The 16,604-nt window shown below is 39.2% G+C and overlaps 1 protein-coding gene across 1 annotated transcript; it reads left to right on the top strand.

Annotated features, from left to right (window-relative positions):
* The first annotated feature begins 12,164 nt into the window (after positions 1-12,164).
* On the top strand, positions 12,165-15,934 carry AZU1 (azurocidin 1). The gene is made up of 5 exons (XM_075190637.1): positions 12,165-12,302; positions 13,111-13,264; positions 14,387-14,528; positions 14,628-14,861; positions 15,756-15,934. The coding sequence occupies exons 1-5, from the start codon at positions 12,248-12,250 to the stop codon at positions 15,903-15,905; spliced, it is 735 nt and encodes a 244-aa protein (XP_075046738.1). The 5' UTR covers positions 12,165-12,247; the 3' UTR covers positions 15,906-15,934.
* The last annotated feature ends 670 nt before the right edge of the window (positions 15,935-16,604 follow it).

Raw genomic sequence — 16,604 nt, 5'->3', positions numbered from 1 at the left:
GGCACTATGCACAACAAGTTTCACCCCTTCGCCACAAAGGCTTTTCTCACCTCTGAGCTGAGCCTATTTTGGCACATTTTGGGATGGTCACATTCCAACATCAGTATCAGTAACTTGTGTACGTGGTACCCATACAAATTATATCTTATTTTTGCATAAGACTTTGTATTTCTAGAAAATACAATTAGTGTCCTTATACCTCCTGACACGGAGAAGAAACTCTACCCAAAATGGGCATAAAAGGGTTTTTTATTTTTTATTAAAATTGCAAGAATGTGAACTGAAAGCAAATGTGTGTATTTTTTTTCCAAAGACTACAAGTAGAGATGGTCACTGACCCCCGTGTTTTGGTTTTGGTTTTGGATCTGGATTACCTTCGTGTTTTGGTTTTGGTATTGGTTTTGGCAAAACCGCCCTTGCGTGTTTTGGTTTTGGTTTTGTTTGGTTTTGTTTATCAATTTTGTTTAAAAATCATTTTTTTTGGGCTAAAATAACCTAATTTAGTGCTCCACCTGTTTCTTGGATAAGTAAAGTAATTGTAAAGCTAATAAATTATGAAAAAAACAGTTTAATCCCTGGTAGGGCGTCCTTAATTCTACACACAAACCTGATTGTCTTCCGCTCCATGTTAGCCTATTGGCAATGCAGCCATCGTCTTTGGGTGTATTATACCCTACACTTATAGTTAAATATAAAAAGAAATGGACAAAGGCAGTTTGGTTTCTGTCTGCATCTGCCACCCCCCCCCCTCCACTTGTAGTTAAATAGAAAAAAAACAGCCAGAATAGACTGTACAATAAAAATAGAAATGGACAAAGGCAGTTTGGTGTCTGTCTGTATCAGCCCACCCCCCTCCACTTGTAGTTAAATAGAAAAGAAGACGGCCAGCATAGACTGTACAATAAAAATAGAAATGGACAAAGGTAGTTTGGTGACTGTCTCTATAGGCCCCTCTCCACTTGTAGTAAAATAGTAAAAAATTCAGCCGATATAGACTGTACAATAAAATAAAAATGGACAAAGGCAGTTTGGTGTCTTTCTGTGTATGACACCCTACCCTTATAGTGAAATTGACAAAACAGCAGCCTTTCAAGACTGTACATGATATAGAAATGCCCCAAGTGCCTTTCCTATTTGGGGGTAGATTACATCCTACACTTATATAGACAGTTTTAAAAAGATGTTATTGTCATCATCTTCAGCATCATCCTCACCCTCATCAGTGTGTACATCATCATCACAGACTATCAATTCATCTCCGCTTGAATCCGCCATTAGAGAACTGTCAGTGTTTGGATGTCTTTGAGGCCTTCCTCGTGGAAGATGTAGTTCATTTTTATGAACATCATCTTCTCCACATTTTTCAGAAGTAACCTCCTACGTCGATCACTGACTAGGTTCCCGGCTGTGCTGAACACTCTTTCAGAGTACACACTGGAGGGTGGGCAGCTTAGGTATTGCAAAGCAAGTTTGTACATGGGTTTCCAAATGGCCTGCTTTTCTTCCCAGTAAGGAAAAGGACTGTCTGACATTTCCATATCAATTACCTCTTGAAAATAATCCTCCACCATCCTTTGCATGTTAATACTCGTATTGGATGGAGTTATGGGCAAAGTCACACATTTTTTGGAAAAATCTTTCAAACCAGACCAGATATCAAACTGTTCTGGTCTGCCCCCTGCGTCTTCCCTGCTTTGCTTTGGAAAATTTAATTATTTACGAGCAGCAGCTGCCTGAGAAACTGTAGGAGGACACGTCGTCAAGCCAAGGCACAGTTCAGCGGACAACTTGCTGACCAATAGTTCCTTGCAAAGGTTCACATCACGCTCATTTTGATGCAAAGACTCAATGTAGGTCTTAAACCTTGGATCAAGCACAGTGGCCAAAACGTAGTGATCCGAGTTCAAGATTTTAATAATTCGAGGATCATTGTGAAGCGAATTAAGAACTTGATCTACAAGGCCAACATTCTTTGCGGAATTGCTTGCTTTCATCTCCCCCTTCAGTTTCTCAAGCTGCTTTTCCAATAGTCTAATTAAGGGAATGACTTGGCTCAAGCTAGCAGAGTATGCACTCACTTCACACGTCACAACTTCAAATGTTTTCAGCACCTTGCACAGCACAGAAAGGATTCCCCACTGTGCAAGAGTGAAATACATCCCCCCTTCTTTCCCAATGTCATGGCTTGTGCAATATGCTTGGATGGCTTTGCGCTGTTCCTCCATCCTCTGAAGCATGTACAGGGTGGAATTCCACCTAGTTAACACCTCTTGCTTAAGTTGGTGGCAGGGCAAGTTAAACTGTTCTTTGAGCTGCTGCAATCTACTACATGCTGTGACAGAATGCCTGAAATGCCCCGAAATTTTACGGGCCACCGAAAGCATCTCTTGCACCTCACGGTGAGCAAAACAGGGAATGTGATGGAATTCACCCAGCTGTAATGCTCGCACAATATTGTTGGCTTTATCAGAAATGACGTATCCTGGGGAGAGTCCAAGTGGTATAAGCCATGTATCAATCACATCTCTTAGTTTTCGTAAAACAAATTGTCAGCTGTATGCCTGTTAGTGAAGCCGGTGATACAAAGAGTGGCCTGCCTGTGACAAATGTTACGTAGTGGTGTACATGCTGCTGCTGTTCCTGCTGGTGAAGGTGAATGACCAACCCAGTGGGCTGTCACAGTCATATAGTCTTTGGTTTGCCCACTTACACTTGTCCACATATCTGTGGTTAAGTGGACAGTGGGCAGAATGGCATTTTTCAGTGCATTTGTACACACTTTTTGGCATAGTTGCGGAATAGCTTTACGGGAAAAATGGTGTCGCGATGGAATTTTGTAACGCGGACACAAAACATCAATTAACTGTGAAAAACCAGCTGCATTTATTGTGGATATTGGACGCAGATCTAACACTAACATGGCAGCCATGGCGTCTGTGATCAGCTTGGCCACTGGGTGACTGCTGTCATATTTGCTTCCCCTAGCAAATGATTCTTTCACAGTTAATTGTTGTAATGTAGGACTGCTCTTTTTCTTGGCCTTCTTATGGTAGGAAGATTCACCCCCAGCAGCAGCAGTGGGACTAACGCATAACATTCTTCAGAGGAATCAATTATAGTGCAGGAGTCATCCAGCCTTACTAAGTGGAATGCAGGGCTAACTCCGATCGCTACTGAGGATATTGATGAGGATGGTGTTGTGGGTGTATTTTGTAGCCGTCGGAATGTAGGTGACAAAAGGGTCCTAGCTGATGATGGAGTGCTTGTAATTATTTTGGAAGAACGTTCACCTTTTCCCAACACCTTGCCATGAACTCTCGACAAATGGCGTAACATGGATGAGTTTCCAAGATGGTTAAGGTCCCTCCCTCGACTGACTGTGGCTTGACATACACTACAAATGGCTATACAACTGTTGTCAGGATTTGGGTAGAAATAATTCCACACATAAGAAGTGGATTTTTTTGTTTTATGCCCAGGCATGACAATGGCCTTTTCCTTGTCACATGTCAGAACTGCTGCCACTGGTGCAGGACTGACACAAACAACCTCATCCTCATCAACATCCTCATTAGCGCCCTCGTTGCCTACACAAATCTCCCTCTCATCCTCTTCTAATTTCAAAGTGGCATCCTCAATTGATGTATCACCGGCTACACTCGGGCTGTTCAGGCACACATCAGCAGAACTGCTGAAATGGCCCTTCTTTATGGGTACAATATCAGAATGCTCATGATTACATCGGCAGTTAACTTTTCCTCAGTTACAGTTCTTTTTCGCTTCAACACGGTAACATTTTTTTTTGGTGTGTGTTTTTTTCCCTGATTTAAAAAGATTATGTACTTTTACATAGGCTTTCCCAGATGACATACAGGGAAGACTAACATCAGGACTGGTGCAAGCAGCTGCTTGCTGATCATGCTCATATGTGGACTGCTGTGAATCCCTTTTAATGAGACCTCAAACACTTGTAGTGCAAAATATTAAATAAATAGTGCTGCTAGATAATACTTTCAACACCAGAAAAATTGTTGTTTCACACTGGGGAATATGGGACATCCCAAAGCACTTGTAGTGCAAAATATTAAATAGATAGTGCTGCTAGATAATACTTTCAACACCAGAAAGATTGTTATTTCACACTGGGGAATATGGGACACCCCAAAGCACTTGTAGTGCAAAATATTAAATAGATAGTGCTGCTAGATAATACTTTCAACACCAGAAAAATTGTTTTTTCACACTGGGGAATATGGGACACCCAAAGCACTTGTAGTGCAAAATTTTAAATAGATAGTGCAGCTAGATAATACTTTCAACACCAGCAAAATTGTTGTTTCACACTGGGGAATATGGGACACCCCAAAGCACTTGTAGTGCAAAATCCAAACTTTATACAGCTGGTATATTTCTATTTCTGCAGCCAGAAAATAGTTTCTGGAGGAGGGAATATGACACCTCAAACAGTTGGTAATGTTTGCAAAAATGCCTCCTCTATCCTCCTCTCTTCCTGCTGTTATAAGTGCTATAAGAAGTTAGTGCTATAACAAGTGCTATAAGAAATGCTATAGGAAATGCTCTCTCCCTGCTCTAATGCTGCCTGTGACCTAACCCTTCTCTCTTCCTCTGTCAAATGGCGATGGATTGCTGTGGAGGCAGGTATTTATGGATTTCAAATATTGCGAGAACCGAGCTTCGAGATCCGACGATGTCACGATGACGTTTTGCCTCGATTTTGATTCCGAATTGACACCAGAGTACCGAGCCGGCTCAGCTTGGTACTCGGATAGGTGGAGTTCGGCGGGTTCGGTTCTCAGGGAACCCAGCCCACCCATCTCTAAATACAAGTAACCCTGTGTGGTTCTTGTATTGACATTACACCAATTTTCCAAAACAGCAAAAAGCAGGATTCTACACATAGATTTTAATAATAAAATCTGCAATTAAAAATTCTAAAGCATTTTTTTTCTAGTTGGCACTGCCTTGAATGAAATGCATAAAATGTGAAGAAATTTTATGGGTGGCCCAACAAGGCATACCATTTTAAAAACTAGACAACTTTCAGCCTCAAATGAGGGTGTACCTGAATTTATTGAAGGCAGTATGGGGAAGATCTTGGCATTAAAACCCTCATCTATGGACTTCTTAACGCTTTCTGTAATGTAGGGTGTTAGTGTCCGGTGATCCCTGGGCTGCTTAATGTTTTCTGTATAGTAGGGTGTTATTGTACTAAGTTGCCACATTATTTTAAAGAGGGGGCACTTCACCCAACCCCGATGGAGACAATAAAAACTGTTGGGGAACAAGGGAGTATTATTTATTTCAGCTTTGAACCCTTGAATGCTAAGAACGAGTGGACTCATCCTTAACACTTTAAGGGTAAATGTAGATGACAAGTCCCAGTTGTCCTTAGCAATGGAAGGGTCAAATAATAAAGTTTCCTCTCTCTACCCAGTAGGCTCGGAGTAGATGTGGTCCTTTGGACCAATAAAATAGAGTTCTTCATCATCTAATCACAATTCCATAGGAGTGTAACAGCCAGCCAATCAAAATGACAGAATTGGGTGTGTGGCTTTGCACCCATATTGAGTAGTAGCATTGTGGGGCAGCTCCTCCATCAAATGGTGCGAATCTGTCACCTACGGGGTAACTGTACGCCAAAAGCTAGTAGGAAAGCTATATTTTCCTACTAGCCTCATGCAATCACCATAAGAAATGGATCCAAAACATTCCAACTGGCCAAGTTAGAAGTCTAAAAAGGAGTTGTCCCAGCTCTAAAGTCTTTGAAACACAGGGAAACAATCTGAAATAGAAATTCATGGAGCGGGAATGTGACAAGACAATCATACATATGGCATTTTAAGAAGTCAAAAAACTAGACAGAAAACAACTCCTCCAATACAAAAAGATAGAAATACAACCGATTCCAGATATTGCTTTTATTACCCAATTTAATAGCAATACAAAAGCTATAGAAGAAATCAACTATAAACATTGGCATATTCTGGGGTTAGATGAAGAAAGATCCTCCAAAAAAATCGAGAGCTCTTTATATAAAAGCAAGTAATTTACGAAATATCTTGACAAAATTCACAAATAACACAAGGTTTTCACTATTGCCTTAATTGCACAGCCAAAATCCATCATGAAATTTAAGTCTAATTCTAATGGAAGAGAATCTAGTATACAACTGGCCATTAACTGCAACGCGGAAGGTGTCATTTACATGCTGGAATATACATGTGGTCTCCAGTAATTTGGAAGAACAAAACGTACTTTGAAAGTCAGGATAGCAGAACACATAACCATTATAAAAAAAGTCTTGAAGACACCCAATCTTTCCAACCATTTTCTCAGTAGCTACAACTGCAACCCTAAAGATCTAAAATTTCTCAGTATCCAATATGTGAAAAAAATTCTGGAGGGGTGGTAACTATGAAAAAAATATTTCCTGCATTGAAGCAAGATGGATATACAAGATGAAGACTGTGACTGATTATGGATTAAATGTAGACTTCGATTTTGGCTCCTTCCTAGCCATTTAGATAGTACCCTTAAGCATTTTATATTTTTAAACATTTCACCTTTTTTATTTTATTTTATTTTCTATTTATTATTTTAATTTGTATTTATTTTTAATTTTATTTTAGTTTTATTTTGTTTCTATTATTATTATATTTTATATAATTTTATTCTATTTATTGTTGTTTTTGTCCATATTCTAATTTTTAACATTATTGATTTTATTTTATTTAGTTTACCTTTTTATTGGCACATAGCGTCTTTTATTACTTTTACTGACCTACATTTAACTTACTGACTGTAACATGAATAAAGTATGCACTGCCCATGCAATTGAAATAAAGAAGCACTTTATTTAAAACCTCACTTACACCCTGTAACTATCCTTGACAAAGTCCATGCACACACGAAGTGCATTGGAGCACAGCACTAAACAACAAACAATCTTAATCCACGACGCCCAGCGTCAATCTGCGGCTCTAATGCACGTCCGTTTTTCACACACGGTTAAGATTGCCGACCAAGCAGATGTCTCCTTTGCCGCCCGGAGAATCACAGGTCTGATACCAACAGCATCACCGACTGGGAACACATCTTCTAGGGCTAAATATGATAAGAGTTAACACCTTGTTCCTGCATTACGATCCCAGTCCCTGCGGTTCCAAACAACACTGTTCACTAATACAGCTATAACATTGTGCCAATTGTTTATTATTTTAGCGTTTATTAATTTATCATTTACTATTGATTATTTCCTTTTTTTCCTCACTTTTTATCATTTTTTTTTCAATTTCCATTTTCATTTATTTGATTTTTACTGCTGCTATTTATCCGTAAATTACTCATTCCGTAAATTACTCATCATGACCCCAGTAGTGGGGTCATGGTTTAATTCCCGAACATGGCTTTATCTGTGTGGAGTTTGTATGTTCTCTCTGTGCTTGCGTGGGTTTGCTCCAGGTGCTTTGGTTTTCTTCCACACTCCAAAAACATACTGGTAGGTTAATTGACTGCTATCAAATATTGACCCTAGTCTGTCTCCCTCTCTGTCTGTGTCAGTGTGTGTCTATATTAGGGAATTTAGACTGTAAGCTCCAATGGGGCAGGGACTGATATGAATGAGTTCTCTGTACAGCGCTGCGGAATTAGTGGCACTATATAAATAAATGATGATGATGATATATATATATATATATATATAAATATATATATATATAATATAAAAGCCTAGCGGCGTGTGATAGTCTGTGTGTGAAAAAAAAACAACAAGCTGCAGCGCCACCTGCTGGGCGGAGTTATACACTGACCTACTAAATTCTTAGCATTATCTAATATATAAAAGTAAAAGCCTAGCGGCGTGTGTGTGTGTGTGTGTGTGTGTGGAAAATACTATTTTCTCAGAAAGGACTTATCCAATTGACCTGAAATTTGGTATACTGACATTATTTGACAAAAAAATTAGAATAGTGAAGTCAGTTAACTTCCATCATCCCCCCTTCCCCTTATGGGAGGGGTAGTAAAGGCTAAATTTACGAGTTGAGGGCTCAAACTCATTTTCGTGAGGTAATTTTACCTCATGAACACACATGTGTAGCGGCGTGTGTTAGTGTGTGTGTGTGTGTGTGTAAAAAACTATTTTCTCAGAAAGGGCTCATCCAATTGACCTGAAATTTGGTATACTGACATTATTTGACAAAAAAATTAGAATAGTGAAGTCAGTTAACTTCCATCATCCCCCCTTCCCCCCGTGGGAGGGGTAGTAAAGGCTAAATTTACGAGTTGAGGGGTCAAACTCATTTTCGTGAGGTAATTTTACCTCATGAACACACATTAAAAAGGGCGCTTGCGTCGGGAAGTAACGCTCTTCCCCTGAGGAGGCCTGGGCTAGGTCCAAATGCATGTCAAGAACGTTTTTAAGACCTTAAGTAGCTTGATTTGACTAGAATGCATGAGTATCATGCACGGGTTAACTTATATATATATATATATATATATATATATATATATATATATATATATATTGCACCCTCTTGTTTCTATTGAATACCTTACCACTGTAAAGGCATAAAAATCCTTCCCCATTCTAGTCAGTCCTAACATGTTCAAATGCTATGCTTTTCATGTTAGGACTGACAAGAATGGTAAGACTTTGATGTGAGTTAGTCAGCTTAACATATATTGCAATATGTGAAACTAACATTCCCTGTTTTTAATATAGAAAAGTAGTAAGTACAGCATGAATTATGAATGTGGAGAGTGCAGAGTATTCCTGTATATATATATATATATATATATATATATATATATATATATAATTACTGTGAGTGATATTATTAGAACGTGGAAGAGTTTAGGAACAACAGCAATGAAGTGGAAGACCATGTAAATTCACAGAGCGGGGTCGACTACTGCTAAAGTTGAAGAGTTCAAAACTTCCACTGGCATTAGTGTAAGCACAAAAACTGTGCGGCAGGAGCTTAATGGAATGGGTTTACATGGCCGAGTAGCTGCATGCAAGCCTCACATCACAAAGAGCAATGCCAAGTGTGATGTCAGGTGGAGTGGTGTAGAGCACACCAACACTGGACTGTGGAGCAGTGGAAATGTGTTCTGTGGAGTGATGAATCACGTTTCTCTGTTTGGCAGTCAGATGAGTGAGTCTGGGGTTGGCGGATGCCGGGAGAACGTTATCTGCCTGACTGCATTATGTGAAGTTTGGTGGAGGAGGGATAATGGTATGGGGTTGTTATTCAGGATTTGGGCTAGGCCACTTATTCCAGTGAAGGGCAATCTTAATGCTTTAGCATACAAAGTAATTTTGGAAATTGCTATGCTTCCAATTTTGTGGCAACCATTTGGGGAAAGCCTTTTCTATTCCAACATGACTGCCCCAGTGCACAAAGCAAGGACTACAAAGACATGGTTTGATTAGTTTGATGTGGAAGAACTTGACTGACCCGCACAGAACCCTGACCTCAACCCCATCGAACACCTTTGGGGTGAACTGAAACGGAGATTGCGAGCCAGCCCTTCCCATCCAACATCAGTGCCTGACCTCAAAAATGTTCTACAGAATGAATGGGCACAAATTCCCACAGAAACACTCCAACATCTTGTGGAAAGCCTTCCAAGAAGAGTGGAAGCTTTTATCGCTGCAAAATGGGGACCAACTCCATATTAAAGTATATGTATTTGAATACAATGTCGTTACAGTCATTGTTGGTGTAATGGTCAAGTGTCCGAATTCTTTTTTCCATATAGTGTATGTTGTTTTAATGCTGTTTCAGTTTAAAAAGAGCACCCCATTTATTTGTACAGATATAACAGTAATGTACTGGTTTATAGTATGTACTTATGCAGAAAAAATAAAGGTATTTATTGCACAAGTTATCCAAGTGTAATAATATAACTGTTGGAGCCCTACTTCCTCAGTGTGGTTACAGCTCATGTTGAGACATAATGCAACCTTGGTGAGGAAGTCTTGCGTTATCAACTCATGTATCAGATATGGCACTTAAACAATAATTTATACACATGTAAAACCATAAATTCCACAACTACTCATTATCTTCTATTTACATTATTTTCCTTACTATTGTGGGTTCCCTCATATCTCTGACCATCAGTGACAACAGCTGTCCATTTACGAGGAGTCTCACTGCTTAGATTAATAATACCATGTGACCATTACAGGGGCTTCTGGGAGCTGTATTTGTGCTTCTGATGTATTATGCACAGTGACTTGAGCAGACTACAACACCCAGTAAGTAAGTAGCGGTAACCTTTTTCAGATTCACTGCACTTATGCTGCCATGATAGCGGGTGCAGGCATTGATAGAACTACCTTTTCTTCTGGCTATTGCAATGACAGTCGTTCAGTCACAGCTCTGAAACAAATTCACAACCTTTTTTTTCCCTGACTAGCTGGTGTTTTACTAATGCATCCGTTTTATTGCTGAATAACAGGGTATTAACACTTTGTGTGCTCATTTGCAGTGAGCAATACATGTGAGTTCAATGTTTTGATTACAACTAAAGTGATGAGCGAGGCAAGTAAGACTGTGTGGGCCCTCTGGGGAATGATTACACTCTAGCGTATGTAAAAGGTGAATGTCACATGACATGACAAACCCCGTCATGTGTTACCAAAGTATGAATGGTAGTGAGGGAGAAGAAAGGTAAAAGTATATTGGTGGACTGATAAGATGTATCAAGAGTCAACCATTGGATCCTTATGCCAACACCTGCTGATACCATTGGAGCTGGGCTAACTGTTTAGTAATTGATGATGAGCCTGGATCCAAATGATCTTACCTTCCATGGCTGACTCCTGTACTTCTTTACAGAATTATTATAACTTATCCTTTATATAGCGATAAAAATATGACAATAATATTTAATCAATGTTATTGTCAACATTAACCACTTTGATGAAAAATTGAGGCCTATAACCAACAAAACCCAAATAGGGCTTTTCTCCCTTTCATAAATATAGCCCTGACTTCTGGTTTATTTTGGAGATGTATGAAATCACGATGACCAATAAAACAGTACAAGCATTGAGCAAAAATCTGTTAGCAACTTGAAAGTTGGGACCATATTACATACTTTAACCTTACAAAGAGTCAGTGTGTCCGTTTATTTGTGCATACATCTGAATACCATTCCAGAGACACTATGGTGCCACATGAAACTATTCACATCATTTATGGCAACTAGATGTCATGAGGAAATAGGACACTACGTACTCTGAAATAGTGTAACCAGCGAACTTGTTTATAATGCAGTTGCTTTATCAGTCCAGTTCTTACCTTTAATATATAATAGAATGAATTGTCCATAAACACACAGGGCTGCCATCAGAATCTGTGTGGACCAGTACTAATTAATCTGGCAGGGCCCCCTGTCCCTTTTCGCTCCCCCTTCCTCATCTCAATAAATGCTCCGCTCCCCCTCACCATCCCATCCCAGTAAATGTTCCTCTCCCTCCCCTTCACCATACCATCACAGTAAATATTCCACTCCCCCATCCCATACCATAATAAATGTTCGGCTCCCCCAGCCCAATTAACTTACCTTGTTCTTGTAGTGTTGCTGCAGCTCCGGGTCACTGATAGACTGGGAGCGTGGCGCACAGTGATGATGTGACCGGGAGCCTCAGCATCGCGGAGGGGGACAGGTGGTTAGACTAGGGGCCCGGACAGTCCAGGGGACCCATTACAGCTGTACTGGCCGTACCTCCCCGATGGCAGCCCTGCTTGCAAGGGTCTGTGTATAATGTCTTCTGAACAACATGAGCCACATAATAGTGTTTCTTAAAGTAAATCAGAAAGCCAAGTGAGGGACGGCTGATGATTCAAAAGACTACAAAGTGCAGAATTATGACTTAGTTGCTTGAACAAAGATACATTTTTGCCCTTGAATAAGATAGGATTGCTTTCAGAGGGACATAAAAATTGTTTTAAGAAGGGAGCAATCAGAAATTCAGACATTCAGGCACCCAAAACCCTGATTCTATTTAGAAAATGAACATGTTGCAACCCTGCTTATGTCATATACTTCACTTTTGTGTTCACTTTTTTCCTCATACTTTATTTCCCTATCCTATTTTCTGCAACTTTCTCATTGTGGGTTAGAAAGGACAGTTAATTGTGTAACGTAAGCCGTTGTTGAACAGCTATAAATGTGCAGGATCTGACTGCATGAATACAGACCTGTGATTAACATGGATCATCTGCTTGCACTAGGGACCCTTATGTTGGTAAGCCAGGTGAATGCAGGTGAGTATTATTGTGTAGTATATGAAGAACTTACTTTATATACACTATGGATATTAATAACATACATAAACATTAAATGATTGTGTTTAATAGAAACCTGTGCTCTGATTTATGCATAGATTGTAAGTAAATTTCAAGAATTTAGCGCATTTTCCAAGTAAAATGTAATGAAATACAAACATCCCCAAATCCGTTTTTTGACTCTTTATAAATTCAATTTGAATCTTCTTTCCTGCAGTAGTCCAAATTGAATGACAAATAAGAAATTCAAATAGACATAACTTCATATAATATATCAATGACGCTATATTATGTGAAGTTGCTGGAGGGGCCAACCAGAAGCTCCTAAATAGCGCTGCTGGTGTCATTATCATCATCAGCAGGTGTCTTTCTACCAGGTCTTCAGTACCCTCAAAAGATAAGCCTGCTAGGAAGCATTTCTCGTGCAAGTCCCATTAAGTACCATCTTACTGTTCTCAACCTACAATTGCCCACTCCCACTTCGCCTCTCCAGTTATAGTGGGACACAAGTATAAGATGTAGATGCATTATGGTTTGCATGCACAGTACAGAACTAAGTATATTTATACCCCACAAATGGACGTACATCAAACTACATGTTAATGAAATCCTGAGCTCTAATCCTATATTACCTGTATGAGTCTACAAATCAGTTAAACACATTTAATGCATGTATGTGAATTGATCTATAATCTAAGATGTTATAACATTGTAATGATTTTATGATATGGATTCTTTTCATGGTAAAAATATATTCATTATGTTTGTAATACAATCGTTCCCTCAGGATCCTACAAAACTGAAATTGTTGGAGGCAGAGAGGCCACCCCCAACTCTCACCCTTACATTGCCTCTCTACAGTTAAGGCGTCAGCATTTCTGCGGGGGATCACTAATTGCCCCTCAATTCCTAATGACTGCTGCTCATTGTCTGTCAGACACGTAAGTACTTCCATTGAGAAAGGCATAATCTGTTGTAATGGATTGAATTTAAACCTCACTTTTCATGTAAATATTGATTGCATAGATGTAAGTGGTGCAAATTTTGGGGGGTTTTGACACACCTGCTGACATAGACGAGACAGAGGAGACACTGAAAGCTCTCCCATATTGATATCAATAGACATCTACTATTAGAACTAGTTTACATTGGATTACTGCTCCATTTGTTCTGAAGTGCATGAATGCAAATCTTCACTGTCTCACCTAACAATATACTGTTGATGTTACATTTGTATTTTCATTAGATCTCCCCTTCAGTAATAACAAAACTCAACATTTACTTTTAAACTTGTGTGCAGTAATCAAATGGCAAACATTCTTAATCCCCTTATTGGACATAAATAAAATTGTTAGGTACACTCACCACAATGTCCATAAAGTTTCTTAATCCAATATAGCTCACTGTGCCATGGTTATGGCTCCCTCTCACCACCCGAGACCAAAAATGTATCAAATGTAAAGAATGAACAGCACCAGCTTAAATTATAAAACATTAAAACTGCCTTTATTCCATTACATGGCCCAGTTTATAACACTTGGAAAGTAAGATGTCTTGGAGGACAACCCACTCGTTTTCAAGTACAGAACAGCACAAATAACACAGCAGGACTGTTTCATTGACAGTTGGAAACCAGTCATTGCAGACAGTGTGGGAGCGTTTGGCTGCCATCTCAGGGCTTTGACTGGGGCTGTGTGAGAGGGGCAAATGCCCAAGGCACGAAGCTGGAGGGGGCACAGAATAATGAATAATTTGGTTACAGCTATAGACTAGGGAGCGTCAATTTTCCTTCTTGCCAACGTTGCTAACATTTCTGCTTATGGCTCTGCATCTTCTATATGATTGTATGTGATGTTTGTATCTGCCCAATCAATACAGGACGACTGGGTTTTATAATGTACATAAATATTTGATTAGTACTATTGTCCATTGCAATGACTGCAAGTTAGACTAATGGGTGTGAATGTGTTGGAGAAGCTGTAAGTTACAGCAAGTGTGTGTGATTTGTACCACTTTATGAGATAAACCTTTTACTTAGCATACTACTCCCTCCTGCAATTTAGGAATCCGTCTCGCGTGACTGTAGTTTTGGGAGCTCATTCTCTTCGTGCGAATGAGGCCTCCAGACAAACCTTTAGAATCTCCCAAGTCTTTGAGAATGGCTTTAATCCCCAGACACTGGAAAATGATATCATTATATTAAAGGTAAGGACACTGTCAGAAATAGTAATGTGTTTTGCTGTTTGAGAGATGCTGCCTAGGTTACACAATGCTTATAACTGACTTTTTCTGTTCTTCTTGCAGCTTGATAGGAGTGCAACTCTGAACAGCAGAGTAAATGTAGTGGCTCTGCCCCGTGTCAATGAGACAGTCCCAGCAGGAACACAGTGTGTCACTTCAGGATGGGGGCGACTGGGTACTGAGGCGCGAATTCCTGACCGCCTGCAGGAGCTCAATGTCACTGTGACAGGCAGAGAATTATGCCGTCCCAACAACATTTGTACAGGAGTATTCATGCGTCAGGCCGGCATATGCTTTGTGAGTAATGGGAAACAATTGAAAATACGGTAACGAGGGAGATTCAGAATTAGGGGAACTTTTTGGGGGGCAGTCACAACTAAGTTAAAGGCCCTACCTAACTCAGGTACCCTTATTATTTTTGTAATAAATGCATCTATATTTATATATAGTATGAATATTGAAATTAATTAAAGGTTGCATTGTTGCTATGCAGCCATGCATCATATATCAGAACTAACTGCAAATAATTGTGACTATACCTGGGAATTTTATAGACTGAAGGTCTATGAATAGGTGTCTGTGGGTTCAACATCAAGTAAGTGTCCCAACCTGGAAACCGTAGTGACAGAGCTGTGTTTATGTGAGTGCTGGTCATATTATGTATAGCAGAGACTGGAAGACAAAGTTGTAGACTAGGTAACAGAGGTGTGGGGGAGTTCAGTAAAGAAAGTGTCTACTAGGCAAGTATTAGTCTTACAGAACGGTATCAAAGCAGAATGGTTGCAAGATCAAGGATATGAGCACACAGAAGTATTATGCAGCAAGGGTCAGAAAATGATTATTATCTTGTATCTGGTGTTTTATACCCACACAAGTATTCATGAAGAATAGATGGCGGACTGGAAACTCAGCATGTACTACGTTTTAAGGCCATGCCGCGCCATTTGTTGCCTATGAAATATGAAATTACTTGGAAGATAGGAACCTTGCTTGTTAAAACAGGCATAGTTGATGTAATCAATGTCAGCATGTAAACCAAAGGGTTATAGGAGTAATCTTGGTTTACACAGAAAAAAATTATATAAAATATAATAAAATATATTATTTATTTAAAATGTTATTAGCCTTCAATTAAACGAGCGAAGTAAAAGTAACATTAGTCTTAAACCAGTTTTCCATTTTTGTTTCCAGGGTGACTCTGGTGGACCACTTATATGTAATGAGGTGATTCAAGGGATTTCGTCTTTCATAGTCCGGAGTTGTGGAAGTGGGGTAGCTCCTGATTTCTTTTCACGCGTTGCTCTTTTCCGAGACTTCATTGACCGCGCCATCAATAGCTGATTGTGCGCAATAATCTCCACCTTAACTCATTCATTAGATATTGAACAATTAACTCCTAATGATTTTCAGCGTATTGCATAGTACTAACTAGAAACATTTATATGGCTATATGCTTGAATGTATAATTGAAATAATAAAAATTGTCCGTGTGTCTCTAGTGTCTTGTCTATATCTTATTATAGTGTTTTTTTTAGTGCTGTACATGAGTGTCACATGGCCTTGTCTCAACTCCTCAACAAAGTTGTTGGTATTTCTTCTCTGGCTGAAAAGATATAAAACCAATTCTAACAGATAGGGCAGAGGGACTACTCAGGCCCCTGCAGACTGTACAAAGGTCTTTCTTTTATTAATTTTTAGTACTGTACATAATAGGTAAAATGCTACAGTATAAATGGAATGTGGTTCTAACACCCACTGCTGAATTTAAGCTAATAATACATATAACACACACATTTGTTAATTGCAGTTCTAGCCTGCTCTAAGAACCAGGATGAAACCTTACATGACATCACATAAATTTTACCTGAAAAACATGATGGCAGAAATTTCTCAGAGTTCAGCTAGACACTTATTTTTCAACATATGGATTGTAGCTGTTACTGTGCTCCCTCTATGAAAGTAATGAAATATCATCTACAATATATGACATAAATTATGGCATATATTGTAATACATCAGGGCTACTTGACTGTATAAATA

The sequence above is a fragment of the Mixophyes fleayi genome, chromosome 1 (assembly GCF_038048845.1).
Source record: "Mixophyes fleayi isolate aMixFle1 chromosome 1, aMixFle1.hap1, whole genome shotgun sequence".
Lineage (NCBI taxonomy): Eukaryota > Metazoa > Chordata > Amphibia > Anura > Limnodynastidae > Mixophyes > Mixophyes fleayi.
Note: the sequence above shows the minus strand (reverse complement) of the source record. Positions and strands in the feature narration are given on the sequence as shown.